This window comes from Capricornis sumatraensis, chromosome 3, assembly GCF_032405125.1.
Source record: "Capricornis sumatraensis isolate serow.1 chromosome 3, serow.2, whole genome shotgun sequence".
In the NCBI taxonomy this organism is placed as follows: Eukaryota; Metazoa; Chordata; class Mammalia; order Artiodactyla; family Bovidae; genus Capricornis; species Capricornis sumatraensis.
The window spans coordinates 6,903,908-6,931,069 of record NC_091071.1 but is presented as its reverse complement, the minus strand read 5'-3'; the positions used below and the strand labels follow the sequence as shown (position 1 = coordinate 6,931,069).

General features: G+C 47.1%; 1 protein-coding gene across 1 annotated transcript in view; it reads right to left on the bottom strand.

Moving 5' to 3' along the window:
- COL26A1 (collagen type XXVI alpha 1 chain) overlaps positions 1-27,162 on the bottom strand; it is a 164,896-nt gene that overhangs the window by 76,901 nt on the left and 60,833 nt on the right. Inside the window, exon 3 of the mRNA XM_068969241.1 lies at positions 16,042-16,139. Within this exon, the coding sequence (XP_068825342.1) occupies positions 16,042-16,139 (98 nt within the window). The remainder of the gene's footprint in view (positions 1-16,041; positions 16,140-27,162) is intronic.

Here is a 27,162-nt window from a genome sequence, read left to right as displayed (position 1 = left end):
ATTTTCCAGGCAAGAGTACTGGAGTGGGTTGCCATTTCCTTCCCCTGAGTAACTAATAACTTCCACCTAAAGAGACACCAGAGAGCTCTCTCCTTGTCCCTGTGTCAGACACAGCAAGGTGACCAGGAAGACAGCTTTCACTGAAAACCGAATCTGCCAGTATCTTTATCTTGGACTGCACGGCTTCCAGAACATTTGCAAAACGAATGTCTGTGGTTTAAGTCCCCTTGCTTCCCTGGTGGCTCAGACAGTGAAGAATCCGCCTGCAATGCAGGAGACCTGGGCTCAGTCCCTGGGTTGGGAAGATCCCCTGGAGAAGGGAATGGGTACCCACTCCAGTATTCTGGCCTGGAAAACTCCATGGACGGAGGAGTCAGGTGGGGTTCAGTCCATGGGGTCGCAAAGAGTCGGACCTGACTGAGAGACTTTCATTTTCACTAAGGCCCCCAGTCTGTGGAATTCTGTTACAATAGCCTGAGCTAAGCAAGCAGATGCAGTGAGCCCGTCATCGAGGACATGAGAATACACAGTGTGCTGCCACCTCGTGCAGGCAAAGTGGGTCCAGCTTACCCCCAGGACACTAGTGCAGCCCAAGGGTGGCTGCCTGGAGGACGGCCTGGCCACAGCTCACAGAACAGTGCCTGGGAGGTGGGAAGAGTGAGCCTGGAGACGCCGGGCAGGACTCAGGCTTCCGCACCACCTCCTGCCATGGCTCCAGTGTGACCGGTGAGGATTACAGCAGGCACTGCGAGCACAGGCTCCTGCAAGCTCTGCCAGGTGCTTTGCACAGCTGTTCCCGCGATCCCAGGAGCCTCAGCTCCCACCACCCCTTCCTCTCCAGGAAGGCTCTTCACCTCCCATCCTGAGAGCTGGCCCCTCTCGGCCCCACCTTGGGAGCAACTGTAAGAAAATGTCCTGTCCAGTCTTCAGAAGGGCTGGGTCCCACCCACCTCCATTCTCTTTCAAGAAAAGACTGAGCTGAGAATCAGGATGGCAGCAGGTTTCAGCAGAGAAAGCTTAGTCCAGGGAACCCATTTCTGCCTGTCAATCCTGGTCTGTCCTTGCTGTCTGCTGAGATGTCCAGTCCACTCTTCTGGGGAAGGAGAGGATGGTAGCAGAGTCACATCACTCCTTAAGCTCCTGGGTCACGTGGGATGCCCTCCCTGGAAGCCCCTCCTCGGCGGGAGGCTCCTGGTTGGCCTGGCTGCATCTCACCCAGCAGACGCCTGTGTTCTCCAGTCCTCAGTGCATCCAGGTTCTAGGACTGTCGTGATGGGGCCAGACTTCCCCCAGCCCTCCCCGTCTGCGACCTGGGGTCAAGACACAGAGGCCCCCGGAGAGAACATGAGGAGCTGTTGATGACACTGCAGTCCTGGGGGTCCCAGGAAGAGAAGCAGAAGCATCTAGAAGACGAGGCTGTCGAGTTGAAAAGGCTCCCTGAATGCGGCCTGTCCAGCACCACCCACCATGACAGGCCAAGGCTTCAAGTGCAGGCACGTCCCAAACAGTCAGCTGCATAGCCCTTGTGGGTGAGACTGGGGTAGACCAGTCGCCTCTGCCAGCCACTGGCTCCACGCAGTTTGAGACAGTATCATATGGATGAGCTTACGGTTGATGATATTGGCCAAGGCCCTCTTCCCCTCTCCCGGCCACAGCGTGGGTGTGATGTGCTCAGTCCCTGGGACCCTGGCCCCAGCTGGAAGGTTCTGGAAATGCTTCCCTGCAGCAGGCTGACAGCCCACCCCACTCCTCTCCAGTGCACCAGAGCTGACCCCAGACACCCAAAGCCGGAGTATGTGACCTTGAGCCCTGGCGTGTGAACTTGGCCCCACAGAGGACCCTAACACGAAGCAGGAGGAAGAGGAAGACCAGCTCCCAGATCTGCTGAATTCATGAGACTCCTCCTCTCTTTATACTTTCCCCTCTTCTAACATCAGCACCCACCCCCATGGCCGACATCTCCCCGCCAACACACAGGCCATGTGCTAGACAGCCCTTCCACTCCTTTCCTGAGTCCTCTGGAGAGAAGCCCACTGGCATCTTGCAGGTCGCTTAGGGGATGAACATGTTCTCCCTGGAGCCTCAGACACTAACTGAGGGGCCTGGTCTTCCCCACACCCCCTGCCAAAGGCTGCGCTCGGCGGGTGGAACACACATCTGCTGTCCTTTGCTCGGCCCCTCCTCCTCGCCCATGCACAGCCCCGTCTACCCTGACATCTCACCGCAGCGTGTTTGTGTCATTCCAGGCACACATGGTCCGGCCCCTGGTCTCTGGGCTGGCCGATACTCAGCTCTTGAGGAGGTGACTGACTACAGAGAGACAGAGCCTGACTGTCCTGGGCTCTACCAGCCTTTCCTAGATCTCAGCGGAGGCCCATCTCCCTCCTCGTGTTCAGCACATCAGAGGGAGTGACAGGAGAGCCTTGTCTTGCACCTGGAGCCTCCGCCCTGGAGAGACCCTGGATCCCAGCGGGAAACATCCGGGTTCCCCCAGAGGTCATGTAACTCTGGCCAGGAGAGTCTCAGAAAATTAACCAGCTTAGCAACCATCTCCTGTGGCACCACGGCGGCCCCAGCCATGCCCTGAGAAATGCCCGTGAATGAAGCAGCAGTGGCCACAGGGAGTGCTGGGAGCCCTCTGGACGTGCAGACAGCCCAGCAGCTGAGCGCTGCGCCTGTGACCTGGGCCAGCCCCCGTGCAAGCTCTTTCCAGAAAAAGAACAGGCAGGTGACATCTGTGGATATTTACAGCCCCACACAGCATGACGGGAGGTGCCGAAAAATGCTCGCCTGACAGCAAAACCCATCTTGACGGCTGGAACCACTCCAGGCTGGGACGGAGTATCAAAGGGCCCAGAATCTCATCAGTGAGGCCACGCTGTCTGTTGAGGCTGTGAGCAGGAGCAGATGCTGAACAGAACAGATTCTCAGCTCACTCTCCCCAACAGGCCAGGGTCAGAAGTGTACCAAAGATGCCAGCAAAGAAACAGGTGTTAGAAGCGGCCCAAGCAATTCTCTCCAGCTCAGCCAGTGAGAAAGTAATGGCCCTTTATTCTTCCCATCACTTGGTCTCCTGCTCCTCCATGGGCTCCAGCAAGGCCTCACACAGATAATAACGTTTCTCTAAGCCTCAGTTACTCGTCTCTACAGTGGGGAGAATCAGCCACCCGTCATCTGAACCTCTTATCACACACCTGTGAAAACTGCCTTTGTAATCTTTCATTCATTCATTCAAGAAATGTATTGGGTTCCAGCTCTTGGCCAGTGAATACTGAAAAGACCCTCTGAGTGGTAAGTGGGGCAAAGGCTTTATCTTGCAAGTTGCCAGAAGACCCTGGAAGCAAGGAAGCTGAGGCGGGGAAGGTAGTTCTCCCAAAAGGCTTGTCCAAGAAAGGAAGCCCAAAACGGGACGGTGCTAAAGGATGACGCAGAGTCAATAAGACTGTTTTCTCAAAGCTGAGAGATGCTTTGTGTGAAGATGGGAAGAAACCAGCGGGTGAGAAGATGGAGCTTATGAGGGTGAAGGGATGCTCGGGGGAGTGCAGATCTGAGAAAGTGAGCTGAGCTGGACGTGGAGGGCGAGGTCATGAACTGGAGGAAGCGCCCTTCCCAACCTCTGCCCTCTGTGGGCCACACAGCACCTCTAACTTGCCTTTTGTTGCTGTTCTTTAGTCACTCTTCTGTGCCCCCGTGGACTGTAGTCAGCCAGGCTCCTCTGTCCATGGGATTTCCCAGGCAAGAATACTGGAGTGGGTTGTCCTTTCCTCCTCCAGGGGATCTTCCCAACCCAGGGATCGAACCAGCGTCTCCTACATTGGCAGATGGATTCTTTACCACTGAACCACCAGGGAAGTTCCTAACATGCCTTTAGCAAAGCCCTTTACTTGGCAGTATTATGATAATCTGCTCACACCTCTATCCCCGGCACTCTCCAACACACTCCTGCCCCTTCTATTTAGGAGCTCCTGAGGTCTCCTTTTCGTCAGTGTGACCCAAGCATCTTGCACAGCATCTAGAACCTCCAGGCTAATCTGAATATATGGTTCTACTGGCTTGTCCCCCTCCCTTTAATGGCAGCCATGGTAGCAAGTCTCAGAAACATCATCAGATTCCCTAAAATGCTGAGCTCTGCAGATTACCCAGGAGGCTACAGCCTCCTCCCAGGAGAACTCCTTCTGGCTTTGAACACTCAGCCATTTAAAACACAAACACACTCATACACAGAGCTCTAGCCAGAGGTGAAATGTCAGCATCATCTTGGACTCAAATCAGTCAGTTCAGCGCTTGGATGCACTAGCTGAGCTACCTCGCCCCAGGCCTGCCCTTGCCCATATGGAGGCCCAGAGGATTCATTTCCTGTCCTGGCCAGGACTCCAGTGCACGCACGCGCACACACACAACACACAGGAAGTATCCCCTGGTTGAATGAAACTTATCATCTCCTGATGAGTTTGTGCAAAGCTCCTCCATGACACTAACGCAACATGAGATCTCGCTTCTAAGACACCAGGGACCAGACCACAGCAGGTGTTCCATGAAGGTGCCAGGTGAGAGTCCAGCTGATCTGTCCTTTGTGCTGGGGAAACTTTGAGTGGGATTTCCCAATACCTTAAAGGTTGCCAGTTTTTTAGAATAAGGAGGATTTAATCAGGAGCAAGAGATTCAGGTTTCAGCTCTGTATCAGCAATTTCTCAGCTGGATGACCTTGGCCAAGTTCCTGGTTCACAGGCATCTGTCTTCTTCACAGGTCCTCACATGGCAGAAAGGGTGAGGGAGCTCTCTGGAGTCTCTTATAAGGTCACTAACCCCCTTCACAGGGCGTCCCAGGTGGCTCAGCAGTAAAGACTCCTCCTGCCAATGCAGGAGACATGGGTTCAATCCCTGGGTCAGGAAGATCCCCTGGAAAAGGAAATGGCAACCCACTCCAATATTCTTGCTTGGGAAATCCCATGGACAGAGGAGCCTGGTCAGCTACAGTCGGTGGGGTTGCAAAAGAGTCAGGCACGACTTAGCAACTCAACAACAACCAACAACAGTCCCATTCATAAGGGCTCTACCTTCATGACCTAATTACCTCCCATGCTAAGTTGCTTCAGTGGTGTCTGACTCTCTGCAACCCTATAGACTGAAGCCACCAGGCTTCTCTCAATTACCTTCCAAAGTCCCCTAATATACCTATATCTTGAGGAATAGATTTCAACATATACATCTGGGAGGTGGACACAGACAGTCTGTAGCAGCATCTGTACTGTGGAAATATAAAATAACGTGACTGAAGGACCTCCTGAAAGTACAAAATTTCAGACGTGAGGAATACCGACGTAATTATACGATGTTGATAAAGGTGTCGGTATCATCTCTGCTGCCAGCCAGCTGAACTCACTGAAGGGACATCTGCTGGCAGAAGGTGGCTGAAGGAACCCTTTCAAATGTAGCTCTAGTGATGAAGCGGGGGTCCTCTGTCCCAGGATTAAAGCCGACTCCTTTGATCAGCACCAGCAGCAATCGTATTCCAGGTACAGTCAGTCAACAGCCTTCACAGATACTAAGTACCAGCACTGTGTCAGGTACCACAGTGGGAAGTCAGTCATGACAACACTCTATCCTCCAGAATTTCTCAACCTGTCCACAACACTGTAACAAGCGACCTTTCTAGGGACTTGTTTGGCAGTATGATTCACAATCCTTGATGTGGTGTATATGCTCCTTGACCCAATAATTCTGCTTAGGAATTTATTCTAAGGAAATCACTAAAGGTGTGGACAAAGATCTAACTAAAAAGATGGTCACAAAGTTCGAGTGCCAGTAGGATGGAGTAGCTTGTGTCAGACTAATTCCACTTAAGATAAAAATAACAAACTCTAGATAAAATTTTTAAACAACTATCTGAAGGCACTAAAGAATAACAAAAAGCCAGCAGAAACTGGTGGGAATTCAAAACCTGCAAAAAAAAAGAGAGATTAGCACTGAGTGAATACCACATCACATGGCTTTTCCCTCAAGGGCATACCCCAATTCAGGCAATGCAGGGTTGGCCAGAATGCAAATCAAAACCTGCAGTTGTTTAGTCTTAAGGCTGCCAGGGAACCTGGAAACTGGGGAAAGAAATCTAATTAGAGAAGAACAACATGGAGCTGAGAGCCTTAAACTCTGTGTACAAACTACCCTGAAATCCTTGGCTGACCCCTGAACTGTGCATGTGCAGGGGAGATTCCAATGAGCTTAGCAGAGAACAACAGTGGGGAAGCTACAAAAGCTGAGCAGATGTATCAGCTGCTGTCTAATAAAAGGAAGATGACCTAGAGCTTGAGTCTCTCCAAGTTAGGGGGCTTAATAAACACCTTAGTTAGGTGTTTATTATTATAGTGTGCCTTTGAAACCACAGAAAGGCTACGCCTTAGGTAAAAAAGCTGTATCCCAGGTCTAAGAGCTTTACATATTCACCCCAATAAAGTATAAAAACCAAGCCTTCATAAATGTACAGTGATTTAACTGTTTGCTACACAAAAGTCAACACTCTCCCCAAAAATCTGAATCTCTGCAGCATATCGTTTACAGTGTCCAGTAGACAAGCAAAAGCTATTAACACGGAAGGAAGGAAGGGGAATGAAAGAGAGAGATAGAGAAAGAAGTAAATGCTACCCAGGTCAAAAGTGTCAGTACAAACAAACCATATGATGACCCAGATGTTGGAAATAGAAGACAAGGACTTAAAAGCAGCTATTACATACACATTCTTGGATACAAAAATAAGTTATGGTCACAATGAGTGAACAGATGGGGAGAGCTTATCAGGGAAATATAAACAAAACAAAACAAAAACACACATATATACCCACATGGAAATTTCAGAACTGAAAAGTATAATATCTGAAGTGAAAATTCCACTGGAGGTCTTGACAGCAGCTTGTAAAGTCATAAGAGTCAATGAACTGGACGACAGATCAATAGAAATTATCCGACCTGAAGAAAGGAGGGGAAAAAACACAGATCCTCAATGACAATTTCAAGCAATCTAACATTGATGCAAATGGAATCTTAAGAGGAGGGGAGAGAATAAGGCAGAAAAATACATTTGAAGAAATAATGGACAAGATTTTCCAAATATGCTCAAAAAACACTGACTCGCAGATTCAAGAGGTTCAAAGAAACCCAAGCAAGATTTTTAAAATCTCACTTGGTAACATCATAGTCAAACTGCTGAAAGGCAAAGATAAAGAAAAATCTTAAAAACAACCCAAGGAAACATTCCTAGTGGGGAAACAACATGATTCCAGCAGACTTCTCACCTGAAATAATGGATGCAGAAAGACAATAGAATGACCAAGCTGTTTAAAATAACAGAAAGAAAAAAAAAATCAATCCACAATTATAAACTCAATAAAAATATTCCAAAAGTTAATGGAAAATGAAGTATTGTAGATAAAGTGGAGAAACTATAGCCCTTGTACATTGCAGGTGGAAATGTGAAATGGTGCAGCCATTATGAAAACAGTCTTACAGTCCCTCAGCTAGTTAAACAGAAAATTACCATATGACTCAGAAACCCCAACCCTAAGTATACATCAAAAAGAATCGAAAACAGGTGTTCAAACAAAAACTTGTATGTGAATGTGCAAAGCAGCACTAATCACAATAGTCGAAAGGTGGAAACAACCCAAATTGTCCATCAACTGATGAATGAATAAACAAAAGGAGTGTACCCATCTAATGGAATATTATTCATTATTCAGATACATGCCACAACTTGGATGAAGCTTCAAAACATTATGTTAAGTAAAAGAAGCCAGACACAAAGGCCTCATATTGAATGATTCCACTTATATGAAATATCTAAAATAGGTAAATCAGTAGAGACAGAAAACAGATTCGTGGTTGCCAAGCGCTAAGGGAAGGAGAGAATGAGGAATGACTGCTTAACGGGTATAGCGTTTCCCTTTGGGGTGATAAAAAATTCTGGAATTAGATAGCATGATGGTTGCAAAACACTGTGAATATATTTAATACCACTGAATCACATGCTTTAAAATGGCTGAAATGGTAAATTTTATGTTAAGTCATTGACTCAATGGACATGAATTTGAGCAAACTCTCGGAGATAGCGGAGGACAGAGGAACCTGGCACGCTACAGGCAATGGGGTCACAAAGAATCGAACATGGCTTAGCAACTAAACAACAAATGTATGTTTCTATAGATACAAATATCTATAGATTTACAGACAGATGGATGATAGATAGATAAACATTAACACAAAGTAGATACTAAAAAATTCTTTTTGAGTTCAGCGAATTCACTATAAGTAGATCTGTACTGTAAGTAATGCTGGCGCTGAGGAAAAAGGATTCTAGAAGAAAGAGCTCCAGGAAGAAAGAAAGATCACTGGAAATGATAACTACAGAATAAAGGGAAGACTGTCTTTCCTTCTCTTCACTTCTTAAATAGTAATCTGACTGTTAATGCAAAAAGTATAACGTCGAATTGTAAAATGTCTAACACACTCATATTTAAAGCATATGCCGACAATGGCACGAAGAATGGAGGGAGCAGATACATGAACTGTTAAAATGTTCTTTCATTTTACACGGAATAGCCCCATATTTAAGTTTGCTATGATAAGTTAAGGATACAGATTGTAGCCCTTTGGACTAAAAGGCCAATAAAGGAAAATATGTAACTTCTGATTCCAGTCGTGGTAGACTAAATCATATTGAACTTGCCCTCCCATTATAAACAACTAGAAAATGAGATGAAATTTATGAAACGAATGTTTACAGACATTGAACCATGTGGAGCAGTGATTCCTGAGAGAAGGAAAACAAACAGGGCGGTTCCTGGAAGCACTCTCCAGACTGGGGCACGTGGTGGTGGCACCAAGCAGAACACAGTCATCTGTCTGAACGGAAGAAAGAGAAATCAGAGTACAGGGAGGCTAAGGCAAATTTGGTGGGCGGAATACCAGAGAAAAGAGACTTACATAGAAAATTATTCATTCATGGGGTCAAAAGTTATTGAACTGTATACTTCTGCTGTATGTAAATTAAATACATGTAATGAGTTGTATGTAAATTACACTCCTATAAAGATTAAAAATGTGCAAATAATTATTAATATTAAGAAATAGAAAACATGCGTGGCCCTATATAGATGAAAGAGAATGAATTTGTTATCAAAAATTTCCCCACAAATAAAAGTACAGGTCCAGATGGTTTCCCTGTGATTTCAAAGTTTTAATTAAACACTTAAGGAAAAAGCAATACAATCTTCAAAAAAAAAAAAGAGTTTTCAGAAAACAGAGGAGGAAAAATTTCCCAGTTCTTTTTATGAGAACAGCTTAACCCACATAATTAAAAATTGATAGACAGTAGAAGGAAAGAAAACTACAGATAGACATCAAACATGGAAATATAAAAAAGAATAAAGTATCCAAATGAACTTCATTCCAGTAATAATAAGGCTACTCCCAGGAACAAAGATTGGTTTAGTATTCCAAATCAATCAATGTGTTGCATTAACATAACAAAGGATAAACGTATTATTACTTGAATATAGATGCAGAAAAAGCATTTGATAAGATTTAGCACCTATTCCTATTCCTGATGAATACTCTCAACCAACTTAGAAGTGACTGTCCTCATCTGATAAATAGTACACATAGAAAGTGTTAGTTGCTCAGTCGTGTCCAACTGTTTGTGACCCCATGGATAGCCCGCCAGGCTCCTCCATCCATGGACGTCTCCAGGCAAGAGTACTAGAGTGTGTTGCCATTTCCTTCGCCAATACGTAGAAAACCTACTGCTAATAACATATTTAATAATAAATTTTGAAATATTGAGAACTTCTCCCCTATGATCAGGAACAAGTGTATCTGTTCTCACAACTTCTATTAAACATTTTACGAGACATTCTAGTCAGTCCAGTAAGGCAAGAAAAGGAAATTAAAAGCAAAATATTTGAAAAGAAAAAGCAAAAATGTTTTTAGTCACAGAAAACATGATAGTTTATGTAAAAAATCCAAACAAATCAATATATAAGCTATAATCAATATGTAAGAATTAAAAAATGGATTTAGCATGGGTTTCAGACACAAAGTCAATAATCAAAAATCAAATATATTTCTATATACTATCAACAAAATAATTATAACATGAAAACTTTAATCCCATTTTTAGAAGCACCAAAAAAAAAGAAATACTTATAAATACATCTAATAAAAGATAAGAAAGCTGTCTACTGTGAAAACTACAAAATATTGCTGAGAAACATTAAAGCCTTATATAAACGCAGAGCAGTATCATGTTCATGAGTCAGAAGATTCACCATTAAGAGATCCATTCTCCCCAAACTGGGTCTGCATAATCATCACAATCCTAACCTCAGCCCAATAAACATTTTTGTAGACATTAATAAATGGACTGTAAAATTTTTATGGAAATGCAAAAGAACTAGAGTGGTCAAACCAGACTTTAAAAAGAAGAAAACTAGATTAACATATCATTCCATCCTTACTAGAACAGTTCAAGTGAAAAAAACTAACACCACCAAATATCGGTGAGAATGGGGAACAGCTGGAACACACTATGCTTGTAAGAGTACAAAACGTTAACACTTCTTTGGAAACAGTTTGGCTGATTTTATTATTATTATTAAACAATTCAAAAATGAGCAAAAGTCTTGAACAGACACAAAAGAAGATATAAGAATGGTTAGTAAGCACTCAGATAGGCATACAGAAAGATGCTCAACATCTTAAGTCAACAGGCAAGAGCCAATTAGAAAGCATTTCATACCCATTGCTGCTGCGGCTTAGTCGCTTCAGTCGTGTCCAACTCCGTGTGAACACATGCACTGTAGCCCGCCAGGCTCCTCTGTCTGTGGGGATTCTCCAGGCAAGAATACTGGGGTGGGTTGCCATGCCCTCCTCCAGGGGATCTTCCCAACCCAGCAATAGAACCAGGGTCTCTTGCATTGTAGGTGGATTCTTTACCAGCTGAGCTACCAGGGAAGTCTCACTTCATACCCACTACAATGGCTACAATTAAACGCTGACAACACCAACTGTTGACAAGGATGTGGAGCAATTAGAACATACTTTGCTGATAAGAGTGTAACATGGTAAAACCACTTTGGAAAACAGTTTGACTCTTAAAAAGTTAAACGTACGTCACAACCTAGCAATTCCACTTCTAGGGATTTACCCAAGGGAAATAAAAACAGACATGTTGATAGAAAGACATAAACAAGACTGTACACAGAAGCTTTCTTCATAAAGGCAAAAACTATAAACAGCGCAAACATCTATCCACAGGAAAACGGGTGAATAAAACTGGTTATTTTTACAATTGGACGGGCTTCCCACGCGGCAGTACTGGTAAAGAATCTGCCTGACAGTGCAGGAGCCAGAAGAGACGTGGGTTCAATCCCTGGGTCAGAAAGATCCCCTGGAGAAGGGAGTGGCAACCCACTCCAGTATTCTTGCCTGGAGAATCCCATGGTCAGAGGAGCCTGATGGGCTACTGTTCACAAGGTTACAAAGAGTTGGACATGACTGAAGCGACTTAGCACATAGGTATGCATACAATGGAACAATTCTCAGTAACAAAGAAACTACTGATACACATATAAGGACATGAATAAATCTCAAAAACATCCTAAGTGAAAGAAAGCATGCACAAAAGAGTATATACTGTATGACTCCTTTTACGTGAAGTTCAAGCATGGATAAAACTGATCTATGATGTTAGAAATCAGAATACAGGTTGTTAAGGGGTGGGGATTTTCTGTGAGGTGATATATGCATGTATCAAAATTCATCAAATTGTACACTTAAAATGGGTGTCCGCTGGTATACGTAAATTTTTTGTCAGTTAAAGAAAGACATTTGCACCAAGATTATTAAAAATTTTTAAAGGGAAACAAGTTAAATATTTTCTAGTAGGGGGTTAGTTAATAAAGTGTGTACCCAAATTCCACAGCCATTGAAAATGACACTAGAGAAAGCAATCTATTGACAAGGAGAGGTGTTCATGACAGTCAACGTGAAAAAGAAAGTTATTGAATGGTGTGCAGAGTGTAACAGACACGAAAGCACAGAGAAAGGTCTGTGGATCTCCCCTGGCGGTCCAGTGGCTGAGATCCGCCTTCCAATGCAGGGGGTGTGGGACCCAGGGTGTTCCCCTGGTCGGGGAACTAAGATCTCACAAGCCACTGGGCAACTAAGCCCATACCACAACTAGAGAGCCCCACTCCACAATAAGAGAAGCCTGTATGCCACAAAGAGAGAAAGCCTGCGTGCCACAGCACAGACCCAGGGCAGCCCTTCCCCAACTAAATAAAGGGTCTGGGGGTTTTTCTTCAACGTGAGACCGGAGGTCACCTTGAGAGGTAAAATTCTGGATGTTTTCACTTTTCTACACCCAACATGTACTTGCTTGTGCAATAAGGAAAAAATATTTCTAGATAGATGCAGATATTACAGTTAATTCTCCTTATTCAGGGTAGCCACATTTCATCAAGTCCCCGGGAGAATCCTGAATCAGTGACTTGAACCATCGCTTGTAGGGGAAATACAGGATTAGATTCCTGTGAGCATCAGGTCACAGCATTTTCATCAGCCGATCAATACGATCAATACATAACCTTGTTTTATGTGGGCTTCCATCTAAGGACATCTTATTGAATCTATATTGTAGATTCATTAACATTTAACCCACAGCCAATAGCAGCACTGTATACTCATGCCAAACAAAGCTTACTTAACACATGTTATTTTCTCAGGAAGTCACATCAGAGTCTTTTTGCACTAAGAGCATTGGCCGGCGCTATGCTTGAAGATATTTTAGACAAGGATATCACTCCCCCCGCCAAAAAAAAGAAAAGCACAAAAATGCGAAAAACACGGCACTAAACAGACTGTGAAAAGGACGCTTGTTTGCATGAGAACTGAAACCAGGAAGCAGGGGAGCCATCCGGTTCAACCTCCTAACATGGGAACACACACGAGGTGACTCAAATTTTTTAACACTCTGCACACAGCTCTGAATGGCCACAGAAATGCTTCAGGTGTTAATTTGGGTTACAAATAAATTTTAGTAAAATTCACAAATGCAGAATCCTCAAATAATTAGGATGGGGGACTTCCCCTGTGGTCCGGGTGGCTAAGGCTCCATGCTCCCAAAGAAGGGGGCCTGGGTTCAATTCTTGGTAAGGAAACTAGATCCCACATGCCACAAGTGAGAGTCTGCATGCTCCAACTAAAGATCCCGCATGCTGAAACTAAGATCCGGCACAGGCAAATAATTAAATAAAAACATATTTTTTAAGTAATTAGGATAGACGGTATATAGACGTGAGGCTTCCCTGGTGCTTCAGTTGGTAAAGACTCTGCCTGCAATGCAGGAGACACGTCTATGAAGGAGAGCATTCCCAAGCCTCGGGCCAGCACTCCTGGGGCATCCAGGGAGGAAATAGAAGGGGAGACGGAGCAGAGGGAAACAGGTCCAGAGACAGGCTATCTGGGAGGCGGGAGCCACCTACCCAGGCAATCCCAGCCCAAGTCGTAAAACCAGAGACCTGACAACTTGGAAGGAAGGCCAGACACGTCAGAAAAAATAAGGCACTTCTCCTGGGGAATCTCATCTGAGGCAAAGCGAAACCACGGAGGAGGGCACCTCTGACCTGCGGGCTTTCCAGAGAGGTCGGCCTGGGAACAGAGTGGGAGTTCACAGTCCAGGCCCCTCCACAACCATCTCAGGAATGTGTCTGAAGTCACAGACACCGCTCTGACTTCACCTGACATTATGGGTTTATCCTTGGGAATGTAAAGTCGTTACCAGGGCTTCCAGAAGCCAGTCCCAACCTCAGCCAAAGGCCTCCTGCTCCCAGGAATCCCTCGAGCCCATAGGATTCCCAGGACCCTCATGCTCACAGCTGGATAAGGACTGCTCAACCCCAAGGCTCCCTGAAAGAGGCAAACCTCATCCCAAGCCCTAAGATGCACACACGTCCTCATCGAGGCGGGCAAGTCTGGAAGATCCTTCCAGAGGGGAGGGCTGGCAGAGGCTCTGAGGCTGAGAGTGTCTTGCGATGTGCTGACACCTCTCACTAATTAGTTCAGGATGCCCAGACGTTTCTGGTGAGTGTGCTGATAACCCACATCAGTGCGGTTGACCAGGGATGACCTTTCTTCTGGAGAGGAGGTACCACGCACTCTCAAGGGCAGGTACCTCTGGGGGCATTTGACCAGGTCAGAGTTACCCCATCTCCTCTCCCAGGAAGGGTGCGCCTCCGGTCCTGCTTGAACCTACTGCTGTCCTGGTGGGCAGAACCTCCCTGAGAACAAAGCTTGACCCCCAAACACCCCTGGCCTGATGCTGCTTGCCAAATGCTGTGCTTTGTCCGTGAAGTCTACAAGAATTACCCAAAACATGTGCGTGGGCCCAAAAGGTGATGGCCCAACCTTTCAATGTCATGGAGCCAACTTCAGGGCACGGGTTATCCTGGGAGAAGGTCACCTTGTTTCCTTGCCATTCATCACAGGTTACAGCTCAGGTTCTGTGAAGTTGAAGATTAACTTGTACAAAACTGCAGAGATGTAAATGATTTCTCGGTAGAGAGGGCAACCCCAAAGGTTTTGTTTTTATTGTTCTGTAGGATCTAACTTGGGCTTCCCAGATGGCTTGGTGGTAAAGAACCCACTTGCCAGTGGAGAGAGACAGAGGAACTTGGCAAGCTACAGTCCATGGGGTCACAAAGAGTCAGACACGACTTAGCAACTAAACAACAGCAAATAGTGTTTTAACATAAATATAACTAAAATCAGGCTTCCCGGTGGCTCAGTGGGTAAAGAATCCACCTACAATGCAAGAGATGCAAGAGGCTCGGGTTCAATCCCTGGGTCAGGAAGATCCCCTGGAGGAGGGCATGGCCATCCACTTCAGTATTCTTGCCTGGAGAATACCCAGGGACAGAGGAGCCTGGCGGGCTACAGTCCATGGGGTCACAAAGAGCCAGACATGACTGGAGGGACTGTGCATACACACATAAGTAAAATCAGCAAGTCAGGGAATTAAAAAAAAAAGAAGAGGAAGGATCATGTTGTCAGAAAGTCAAGGTTGAGGACAGCTACTGTTTCCAAATACAAAACCGACTCCTGAGCTGGGACAGCCCAGCTCTTCTGGAGAACCGGGTGAGCTGCAAACCTGTTCATCAGGCTGGATGTGAGCCAGGTAGCAGTGGACTCTGACACCCTCTCTGATTCCTGCCTGAGCACTGCTTTCTGGCCCCTTCGGGCTGCAGAGCCAGACTGAGCCCAGGGCCCGGGGCTTGGAAGGGATACCTGGCCCTGGGCCTTGCCCTCTCTCTGAGCACCAACTGGGCAGAGGAGCTGCTGGGGTGAGGCCCTCCTGCTCCTTCCACCTACCAGGCCCATCTGCCTTATTCTACAACAGGTGCGGCTTCTAGGCTCACAGGTCCTCATCTGCATTTACTCAGAGCCCATATACCCAGCTCTGCCTGCCCCAGCTCCTGCGTGAGTCAGAGCCAGAGCAGAAGAAATAGGCTGTGCGTTGAATCTCCTCCCCAGGCCGGGGTTTATGATTCTCCTCCAGGCCTGGCCTGAGCAGTGCACACACGGACCCCACCTCAGTGCCCCCCGGGCAGGGTGTCAGGCTCACCCCAGCTGGCCGGTCCTGGGCATTTAAGTTCAGAGATGCTTGGGGGAAAGAAAGAATGTGAAAAAGAGAGGAACTTCTCCCAGAAGGAGGGCAGGTGGGAGGGAAGCATCCAGAGACTCTGAGGACCGGTCTGGCCAGCAGCCATCCCCTGACCCCCTTATTTAAAATTAATAAAATGATAAACACAGTTACAGGTAAATGACAATTCAGTACTTTTAGCTGGATAATATAAAAATTTACATATTCACAAGCACATAGCTCCTTCATCAACATTGACCATTTTAGTCCATGTAGTCAAAGTCTTCTGGCATCCCAGAATTTTTATCGATTTTATTTTCTCCAAACCGAAATTTTCCCCAGAGACTCACCCTCATCACAGTTGCTCCCGGTAAAGCCAGGGCAGCACCTCCATTCCAGCGCCGTCACCGTGCGGTAGGACACTCTGTATGTGGGTCTGATCAGAGTCCTGTAACTAACACAAGGGCAGCATCAGGACAGTGTGAGGGCCCCCCTCTGCCCACCGCAGACTCCACTCCTGCAGAGACCACCCAGCCCAGCCAGACACAGAAACACAAATATCATACGATATCGCTTTTATATGGAATCTAACAAAAATGAACTTATTTATAAAACAGAAACAGACCCCACACGCATAGCAACTAAATTTATGGCTGGCTCAGATGGTAAAGAATCTGCCTGAAATGTGGGAGACCCAGGTTCCATCCCTGGGTCGGGAAGATCCTCTGGAGAAGGATCTGGCAACCCACTCTAGTATTCTTGCCTGGAGAACCCCATGGACAGAGGAACCTGGTGGGCTACAATCCATGGGGTCACAAACAGTTGGACCTAACAAAGCAACTTAACACACACATACACACACACACACACACACACAAAGGGGATGGGGGGATAAATTAGGAGTTTAGGATTAACAGACACACACTACTACAAATAAAATAATAACCAACAAGGAGCTACCGTATAGCGCAGGGAACTACACTCAGTATTTTGTAATAACTTCTAAGGGAAAAGAATCTGAAAGAGAATATATGTACGGGCTTCCCAAGTGGCACAGCGGTAAAGACTTTGCCTGGCAATGGAGGAGACAAAGGAGACAGGGGGTTCAATCCCTGAGTTGGGAAGATCCCACAGAGCAGGAAATGGCAATCCACTCCAGTATTCCCGCCTGGGAAATCCCATGGACAAAGAAGCCTGGCGGGCTACAATGGGATCGCAGAGTCAGACACGACTGAGCACCCTCACGTACGTATAAAACTGAATCACTTTGCTGCACACCTGAAACAGTGTAATTTATACACTGGAAATCAACTATACTTTAGAAAAAGAAAACATACATATGACTGATTTTCACAAGGGGCAAAAGTCCAGCTTTATGATTCAATTTCCATCCCGGCTTGATGAAGTCTGCACAGCTTCCTCTTGAAAGCAAAACTGCGTGACTTCACAGAACTTGCATCTGCTGACACCAAGCAACTTAATCATGAATGGGAAAATTGTGAATTAATTGAGAGCAGCAGGCGTGATGTTTTTAGGCACCCTGTTGACAGGAAAACACATAAGTCACGTTTCGAATTTCAGAAATAGTGCGCTAAATCTGAAAAATCCTGTTACACGAATTTTTCTTTGGGAAAAAAAAAAAAATCCTCTCCCTTGTGTTTCATAAACATTCCAGCAAAGCCGCTTCCCCCTGGAGCTCTAAGTTGGGGATAGGGGAGGCGGAAGTGTTGGCAGGGCGCAGCCAGGCAGGGGCTGGAACCTTCGAAGTGAGGGGACGGGAGTCTGCAGGGAGAGGTGCCCAGGGGCAAACCCAGGCCTTGGGGACTCTCAGATCCATGGCAGGAAGATCTCAGGAAGCAGCTGGCATAGGCCACTGGGGTAGGGGATGGGAGGGCAGTCAATGTCACCACTCCTCACAGCAAGGGACCTGATGAGACACAGGGGGGTAGGTGAGCCTGGGTCCAAGGAGTCCAAATAGACTGTCTGCATAAGAAATATGGTATCACTGCCTCAACGGACATGAGTCTGATTAGACTCTGGGAGTCAGTGATGGACAGGGAGGCCTAGCGTGCTGCAGTCCATGGGGTTGCAAAGAGTCAGACACGACTGAGAGACTGAACTGAACTGAACTGATAAGAAACATACACCGTTTCTCACCCACGCGTTCACTCACATGCTCACACACTCACATACACACACACACACACACACACTCACAGCTGCTTCTTGCTGCAGATCTCCCAGCCAGAAACAGGCCCAGCTGGGAAAAGAAAGATGCTTTAATTTCAATTTAACATGTCATTTTTTTTTTAGTTGGAGTATATAGTTGCTTTGGGGCTTCCCTGATAGCTCAGTAGGTAAAGAATCTGCCTGCAACGCAGGAGACCCAGGTTTGATTCCTGGGTTGGGAAGATCCCTTGGAGAAGGAAATGGCAACCCACTCCAGTATTCTTGCCTGGAGAATCCCACGGACAGAGGAGCCTGGTGGGCTATGGTCCGCAGGGTCCCAAAGAGTCAGACACGATTGGAGTGACTTGGCACACACGCCTGCATGCCAAGCCCAATCTCAGTTCTAAAATTAATTCTTAAAGGCAGATTGTTGCTCTGGCTAAGAGGGGCTGGGAAAGCGACGGAACTCCTCCCATAACCACAGAACCAAGAGATAGATGGAGCCCCGGGCGGAGGGGGCACCAGCTGAGAATTTAGAGTCCTGACCCTAATTCACGATGGGAATGGCGCACGTTCCGGAACCTCCCTGAGCCTGTTTCCTGGTTTGCATGCTGAGGACCAGGATGCTGGGCGTGAGGCTCAATGGAAGGGCACATGTGACAGCAGAAAGGGATGTGTAGATGCTAGGTTTGCAAAATACAGACCTGACCTCATTCCTCCTGGCCCATACCCTTTGGTCATCCCCACTGTGGTCAGGAGACAGTCTGAGCTGTTTAGCCCCGGGGACCAGCCCTTCTCCAGCTGCCATGGCTGCCCCCAGGCCCCTTGTGCTGTAGGCTGCCCCTCGGCCTCCAGCCCGGGAGCCCTCCAAAGAGCTCTTCACTGTGTGCCTTGAGTGATGACGGTGACAAAGTGATAGCAGATACAATGAGAGCTTTGAGTGCTTGCCATGTACCAGGCACTGTTCTGACACATAACAACCCTAACAGGGGGTGCTATCACCATTCCTAATCCACAGATAAGGAAACCAAGGCACTGAGAGCTTCAGTAACTCTGCAAGGTCACACTGCTAGAAGGTGGTGGAACTACATTCCAAACCCAGGCAGAACTGGCAGAACTTAGGAATGCTAACGTGTGCATGCCGTACCAGGGCACCCTGTTCCTCTCTGCATCTGGTCAAGGTACTGAGGCATGGCCGCTGAGCCAGAGGGAGAGCTCAGTCCCCAGAGAAGGTCTTGTTCTGCCCCTCATTCCGAGCGAGGGCCATGGGCTGGTCTGTCCCATGTGGGACCAGAAGCATCTGGGTGGCTGTGAAGGCCAGGAGCAGGGCCTGCCAGTAGGTGGCGCTGCTTCACCAGCCCAGCAGGCCAGGGCTCAGCCCCTCCACCCTCCCCTGAATGCCCAGGGCAGGTGCAAGTGTCCCTGGGCTTATTCCCATCACTTTGCCCTCCTACATCCATGAAGAACTCCCAGCCCTTCCATTGGGGTCCAGTTCACAGATCCACTGATCTTTATAAAATGATTCTGTTTTGTGGCTGAAGTGAAGTGAAGCGAAATCGCTCAGTCGTGTCCAACTCTTTGCGACCTCGTGGACTGTAGCCCACCAGGCTCCTCCGTCCATGAGATTCTCCAGGCAAGAATACTGGAGTGGGTTGCCATTTCCTTCTCCAGGGGATCTTCCCAACCCAGGGATCGAACCAGGCTGACCTCTCTCAAAACTTTCCACGGCTCCCATAGACCAAAGACCACACTCTCCAGGTCAGGGAATAAGGCCCCACCTAGCATCCTCCCCTCCCCTCCTTGCACAACCACCAGCCAAGGCTCCTCCCACCACAGCACAACAAGCAGCTCTTCCTGCCTCCTGGCCTTTGCACGTGCAGGCTCCTCTGCCTATTGGCCCATCTTCCTGTACTCCGCACAGAAAAGCCCCCAGGAGCCTTCAGGGTGTGACGCCAACGTCCTCTTCCCTGTGAAACACCCCCAGTCCTGGCCAGAGCAGATGGGCTCCTTCCTCAGCACCCCCACACCCTGCACAGAGCTTGGCTTTACATGCAGGGTGCCTGCTGTATACCCAGCGCTGGGATTACAAGAATGAGGGAGGCAGCAAGGGCTCCCTGTGCGAGAGCTGGCGGCACAAATTCTGTATCATAGGTGTGAATATGTGCCTGTGCGTGGGGCTTCCCTGGTGGCTCAGATGGTAAAGAATCTGCCTGCAATTCAGGAGATCCAGGTTCGATCCTTGGGTAGGGAGGACCCCCCTGGAGAAGGAAATGGCAACTCACCCGGAGAATTCCACAGGCAGAAGAGCCTGGCAGGTACAGTCCATGGGGTCGCAAAGAGTCAGACACAGCTGAGTGACCAACACACACGATGGTAAGTGCCAGGGAAGAAAGCGCTTACCTCACTCCTCGCATTGCAATGGATTCGTTTTCTTTTTTTTTTTTAATTAAAATATAATTTACAGGGACTTCCCTGGTGGTCCAGTGTGGGTAAGACTCCAAGCTCCCAAAGAAGGAGCCCAGGTTCCATCTCTAATCAGGCAACTAGTTCCCTTATGCTGCAACAAAGATCAAAGATACCGCTTGATGCAACTAAGACCTGGCGCAGCCAAATAAACAAATGAATATTTAAAAAGGAAAGAAAGAAAACTATCTTGCCATGTGGATGGAAGATCAGGTTCAGAAGCTCATACCACTTCGCCAACTGACAATCCAGGCTAACGCAAGACATCTTTCAATACAGTAAAAAAGCATGCCCATGATCCTACAAGTAACGCACATGTTTATATCAAGTCATGGCTGGTTCCACCGCTTCAAAAGGTATCATAATTTTCATAATGTGAAAGTCAGCAGTGAGGCAGCGAGTGCCAATACTGAAGGTGCCAAAGCTTTTAAAGAAGAGCTGCAGAGGATAATTGTGGATGAGAAATATTTGCCAGAACAAATATTGAATGTCGATGAAATGAGCTTGTTCTGGAAGTGTGTGCCGGAGAGAACATACATTCATCAGGAGTCCAGGACAATGCCAGGATTCAAGGCTTTCAGAGACTGCGTGGAAGGCTGCTTTGGGGGTGGAAAAGTCACAGGGCTCGAATGAAAGTTTTTCCTAATCTACCAGTGGGAGAACCTCAGAGCATTCAAGTATGTGAACCAGGCATTCACTTCCCGTTTGTTATCGCCATAACAAGAAAGCCTGGATGACATTAACATTGTTTGAAGCCTGGCTTTTGAAGTGTTTTATCCCTCAGGCAAGAGAATATTGGAGGCAAAACAATATCCCATTCAAGATTCGGCTGATCTCAGACAAGGCTCCGGGGCATCCACAGCATATCAGGACAGGCATCCTGATGTCAAGGTTGTATAGTTGCCAGTGAACACAAGTGTACTCATTCCACCCAAGGACCAAGGCATCACAGCTACATTCAAACCATACTCTTGACACCAAATGTCTGTGCACGCCCTTGAAGCAATGGGAACTGGTCAAATGCTCTGAGAGTTTTGGAAAGGTTATAACATTAAACATGCTACCCAGACCATCCATCGCTGCCCATGGGAAGAAGTCACACAGCAATGAGTGAACAGTGAACTGCATTTTGCAGAGAGTTTTAAAGACATATGTGAACATGTTCAAAGGTTTTAACCAAGATTCTGTTGTGGATGAAACAGTCCTGAGATATGAGTGCTTGGGAAACACCTAGAATTGGACATTTGAAGAAGAGGATATTCGTGAGCTTGTTGGTACTGAGGGTGAAGAACTTGCCAATGAGGATCTGTTCAAACCGGAGAAAGAAAGAGGGAGAGAAGTTGAGGCAGAGGAAGAAGTTATGCCCGGGGCACCAGGAAAGTTCACAGCAAAGAAACTGGCAGAGACGTTTGCTGCCATCAGCAATGGTGGAAGGATGTTAGAAGAAATGGATGTCAATTACGGGAGGTCCACAGGAGCTGACAGGCAGATACAAAATGTTCTAGCTTGCTCTAGAGAAATATACAATGGAGAGAAGACACACACCATATAGTCAAAACTTGGTATCTTCCCCAAGAGCACTCCACCTGCTAAATCAAGTGTTGATGAGCCGGTGCCTTCTCCCAAGCTACTCTGGAGCCTCATCCGAAGAGAGGACTGGACCACCCTGTCTCTGTAGCTTCCACATCATCCAGCGATTAATCTTAGCTGAGTGCTGCCATCATTCTTCAAAGTGCTTTCAGCGGTGGATGCTAACGGTGAGTACCCTCCATTCTATTTCCACTTTTCACCTTCTCGCTCTCATGTAATAAATTACATGAGATGGTCAACATTTCATTATAAAACAGGCTTTGTGTTAGGTGAGCTTGCCCAGCTGTAGGCTAGTGGAAGTGTCCTCAGCATGCTTAAGGTAGGCTAGGCAAAGCTACAACGTTCAATAGGTTAATGCATTTTTGACTTAAGGTATTTTCAACTTGCAGTGGGTCTGTGGTGATGTAACCCCATTGTGAGTCAAGCAAGATCTGTAGATAAATCTAGCGTTTAGCTCAATGAACTCTGAACCTATGTATACACCAACATTCCCATTGCTCCAAAGTCCTTTTGAACGCCTTCCAAGTTGATTCTCTAGCCCCCAGGCATAACCATTCTTCTGACTTCTCACTAGAGATTAGCTTTGCCTGTTGTATAATTTCATATAAATGGAATCATACAGCATGCACTCATTTGTCTGCATTCTTTCTTTCAACCATCATGTCTGTGAGGTTCATCTGCATTGTTAAGGGTAGCATCTTTTGTTTCCTTTTATTCCTAAATAATATTTCATTACATAAACATACCACAGTGTATCTGTTCTCCTGTTCATGGACTCTGGGGTTATTTCCAGTTTCACTGGTGATGAATAAACATGTGATGAGTGTTTTTATACAAGTCTTTATGGACAAATTTCCACTTCTCTAAGGTATGTACCTAGAAATAGAATTGATGGGCCATAGGGCGGATATATGTTTACCTTCAGTAGATGCTACAAACACATGTCCCAAACCTATTTGGATGAACAAGGCCCAGCAACAGTGTATGAGTTCCAGTTTCTCCATACCCTTGCTAACATTTGATACTGTCAGTCATTTTCATTTCAGTCATTCTAAGGTGTGGCTCAGATGGTAAAGCGTCTGTCTGCAATGCAGGAGACCTGGGTTCGATCCCTGGGTTGGGAAGATCCCCTGGAGAAGGAAATGGCAATCCACTCTAGTACTATCGCCTGGAAAATCCCATGGACAGAGGAGCCTAGTAGGCTACAGTCCATGGGGTCGCAAAGAGTCGGACACAACTGAGCAACTTCACTTCACTTCAAGGTGTACGCAGAACTCTTTCATTATAGTTTTAACCAAAGTTGAACACTTTTTCATGTTTGCCACTTATTTATCTCCTTTTGTGAAGTATCTGCTCAGGTTTTTTGCCCACTTTTAAATTGGGTTTTGGGTCTTTCTTATCAGTTTGTAAGATATACAAGAGAGACCTTTTTCAAATGTGTGTATTCTGAATGCTTTTTCCCAACTGGTGGTTTGCCTTTTCATTTTCTTAAAGTATATCTTTACTGATCAGTTATAAGTTTTTATCAAGTTCAATTACCATTTTTTAAATTTTACTATCTGCTGGGCAGGAGTCAAAGTTCATTATTTTCCATTTGAATGTCCACTTGCTATAGCACCAATTGTTGAAAAGACCTTTTTGCCTAAATTTTCCCACTAAAATTAAATTATCTTAGTGCCTTGTTGTGGAGAAGGCAATGGCAGCCCACTCCAGTACTCTTGCCTGGAAAATCTCATGGACGGAGGAGCCTGGTAGGCTGCAGTCCACGGGGTCGCAAAGAGTCAGACACAACTGAGCGACTAAACTTTCACTTTTCACTTTCATGCATTGGAGAAGGAAATGGCAGCCTACTTCAGTGTTCTTGCCTGGAGACTCCCAGGGACAGCGGAGCCTGGTGGGCTGCCATCTATGGGGTCGCACAGAGTCAGACATGACTGAAGCAACTTAGCAGCAGCAGCAGTGCTTTGTTGAAAAAAATCAAATAAGTGTTTAAATGTGGGTCTATTTCTTGACTCTATTCTGTTCCATTGATCCATTTGTCCATTCTTACACCAAAACCACATTGTCTAAATTAATGTAGCTTACTAATAAGTCTTGAAATATGGTAATGGAAACCCTCCAATCTTGTTCTCCTTCAAGGTTGTCTTGGCACCTAGGTCCTTTATATTCCCATTGCCTTTTTAAATTGTCTTTATCAATTTCGGCAAAAAAAAAAAAAACAACCACTATAATGTTGATAAGATTAGATGGAATCTATAGATCAATTTGTAGAGAATTGGCATCTTAATAATTCCAGGCTTCTTATCCATAAACATAGCAGATGCTGTGCTGTCCTTAGTCGATCAGTCATGTTTAACTCTTTGCAACCCCATAGACTCTAGCCCTCCCTCCAGGCTCCTCTGTCCATGGAATTCTCCAGGCAAGAACACTGGAATGGGTTGCCAGGTCCTCCTCCAGGGGATCTTCCCAACCCAGGGATCGAACCCAGGTCTCCTGCATTGCAGGTGGATTCTTCATCCAAGTCACAAGAGAAGCCCAAACACAGCATAAGTTTCCATTAATATGTCCTCTTATAATTTTTCTCAGCAGAGTGCCATCTTTTGTTAAATTTATCCCTAGGTATTTGTACTCCTCTGCTCAGGCTGCCATACTGAAATATAGTAGACTGGATGGTTTAAAACATCCTCACCAACACTTGATCCCAATGCATCCCTGCCCATCTGTGAGCCATGACTGAGCAAGTCCTGCCTCTCTGAGCCCCCTGTAAAGTCTGTCCTTGCCTCTCTGAGCCCGCTGTGAAGTCTGGGCTAAGATGCAGCGGCATACAGATCTCTTGCTACCCTGGGACTCTCCAAATATGATGTGGAGTCTCCCGTCTATGTCTCACTAACCCTGGTTGTTGCTGTTGCTGTTTTTTCCCAAGACAGACTAATTCTAGGGACTTCTGACCTCTCTGTTTTAGCTCTCTCCATAGGGCAGATCCTGAGAGTTCCTTCACTGCCACTCGGCACATTCAGGGACATATATTCCCCAGGGGGTGGTTATTCACTCAACAAATATCCATGGAAACCTGGACCCTACCCTTCTCTGGCCCCTCCTATCAACGAGTCCAGGGAGATCAGTTCCACCAAGTAGATCCTACCTGCCCAATGCACTTCCTCACCCTGCCCTGGTCCAGCCTCCATCAACATCCTCCCAGACAGCAGCAATGGGCCCTGACTAATGCCCCAATTTCCACCCCCACCCCTGGTATTCCATCCTCCACTCAGCAGCTGGCTCCAGTGATGTTTTCAAAGCAGAGGTCTCCTCCATGAACTCCAGCTTCCATTCAATCTCAGGACAAAAACCAAATCCTTAGTATGACCACTTAGACTTCTAAGATCTGGCCACTGTCCTTCCTGGCTGCCCACCCTTGCTCATGCCCACATTCACCACCTCCCCAACCCGCCCCCCTCCCCCGAACTCCAGCAGTCACTAGCTTTTGAATTTCTGAACCCACAGGGCTCCTTCCCATATCAGGGCTCATCATCCACTGTTCCCTCTGCCCAAGACACCCACTAACACCAATGCAGCCCCCAGTGCCGCCTCCTCCGAGAAGCCCTCCTTGATCAGCCCATCCCTCAGTTCCGCCCACTCCACCACAGTCTTTGACTTTCACTGTCATAGAACCTTCACAGAACCCTGACTTCTCTCTTAAACTCTTATCACCCTTATAAGTATACACACACCTGGGCGATCATTTGTCTGACATCTGTCTCCTCCACTAACCCCCAGGCCTAGTTCAGGGTTTGGCATATCATACGTGCTCAGTAAAAATTGATGGAATGAATGAAACAATCCATGAATAATTTGCACCAGATGGAGTCCCAGGCTGGGAACTTCATTGCTAACTGACAGGGTAGCTCCCAGGAGGAGCTCAGGGTGACATTAGTGGAAACTGATGGATGCAGGGATGGGGAGCTGGGCATGGCCACTTCCACCCACCAGGAGGGCCCAGAAAAGACTGCCCACATGAGGGGAGACTGGAGCGAGGCCTGCTGAGCTGACAAGGTGAGGAGGCAGCCAGCACCAGGAGAACTAGGAGATTTGGATGGTGTTCGGGGGCAGAATGCTTTAACAGGCAGACAGCACTTGGGGCAGCTGTGAAAACCTGGAGTGCAGGCAAAGAGTCTGGACTGCATCCCTGGAGACTGGCCGTGCTCTCCAGGCACCCACGGATGCTGATCAGTAAAATATTTCTGAGCCTGCATGAGATCATATTAATTTATACATGTATATAAACACATATTATTTACCATCTTTGCATACATAAAAAAATCAGTACAGCTTAATTTCTCTCTTATTTTGTAGATTAAAAAATAAACAGGAGATTTGATGTGGTTTTTCCACCCCTCAACAAGAGAGTCTCGTGTACCCACTGGGAGACCACCCTTCCCAGCCATGGGGAAGCCACCCAGGCACTGTGGCTCAGAGGAACATCGTGATCAGATCTGCTATCAAGAGAGACCCCACTTACGTTGGCATGGAGGCCGGATGGGACAGAAGAGATGGGAGGTGGGGAGGCGAGCCAGGAGAGTGCTGGCCGAGAAAGGGTGTGGGGCGGGCAGGGATGAATGGCTGCAGGCGGCAGAGGGGAAACTGAGGCCAAAGAGGAGCACGGGGTCAGATTCCAGGTTATAAAGTGGCAGAGGCTGGACCGAACCTGATCTCCTGAAGGGACCCCATGTTCTCTCCCAGGAACTGGAGGAGGGCCTTGCCCTCTGCAGCCCCCTGGGACCCACTCAGTGAGCAGAGCTGTCATGAGGTCCTTGGAGACACCTGGCCACAGTTCTCCAGCAGCCGCTCAAAGACTGTCCTGGTTGGGGGTGCAGATGAGTCCTGTGTGTCCCCAAAGGCGGCCCTGGGTGCCCAAGATCACATGAGAGGGAATATGCAGGAAGACCTCTGGAGAGAGATGAGATGCCCGTCACTGGAGGTATGCAAGCCAAGGTCATGGCTCTCTGGCCTCCAAAGGCGATGTCCCTACAGCCCTGTGAGGCCCTTGAGTGGGTGCCATCGTCCTGGGCAGGGTCTGCTGGGGATGACTCTGCCAGGCCAATGACCTCACCTGGGGGAGGCAGGCGCCCCCTCCCTCACTGGGCACCGCGGCTCCTGCCCCGACCCGGCTTCGACACCGGGGACCACCACGAGGAGGACCAGACTGGGAGGTACCGAGACAGCCTGGAGACTCAACAGGAAACGGGAGTGGG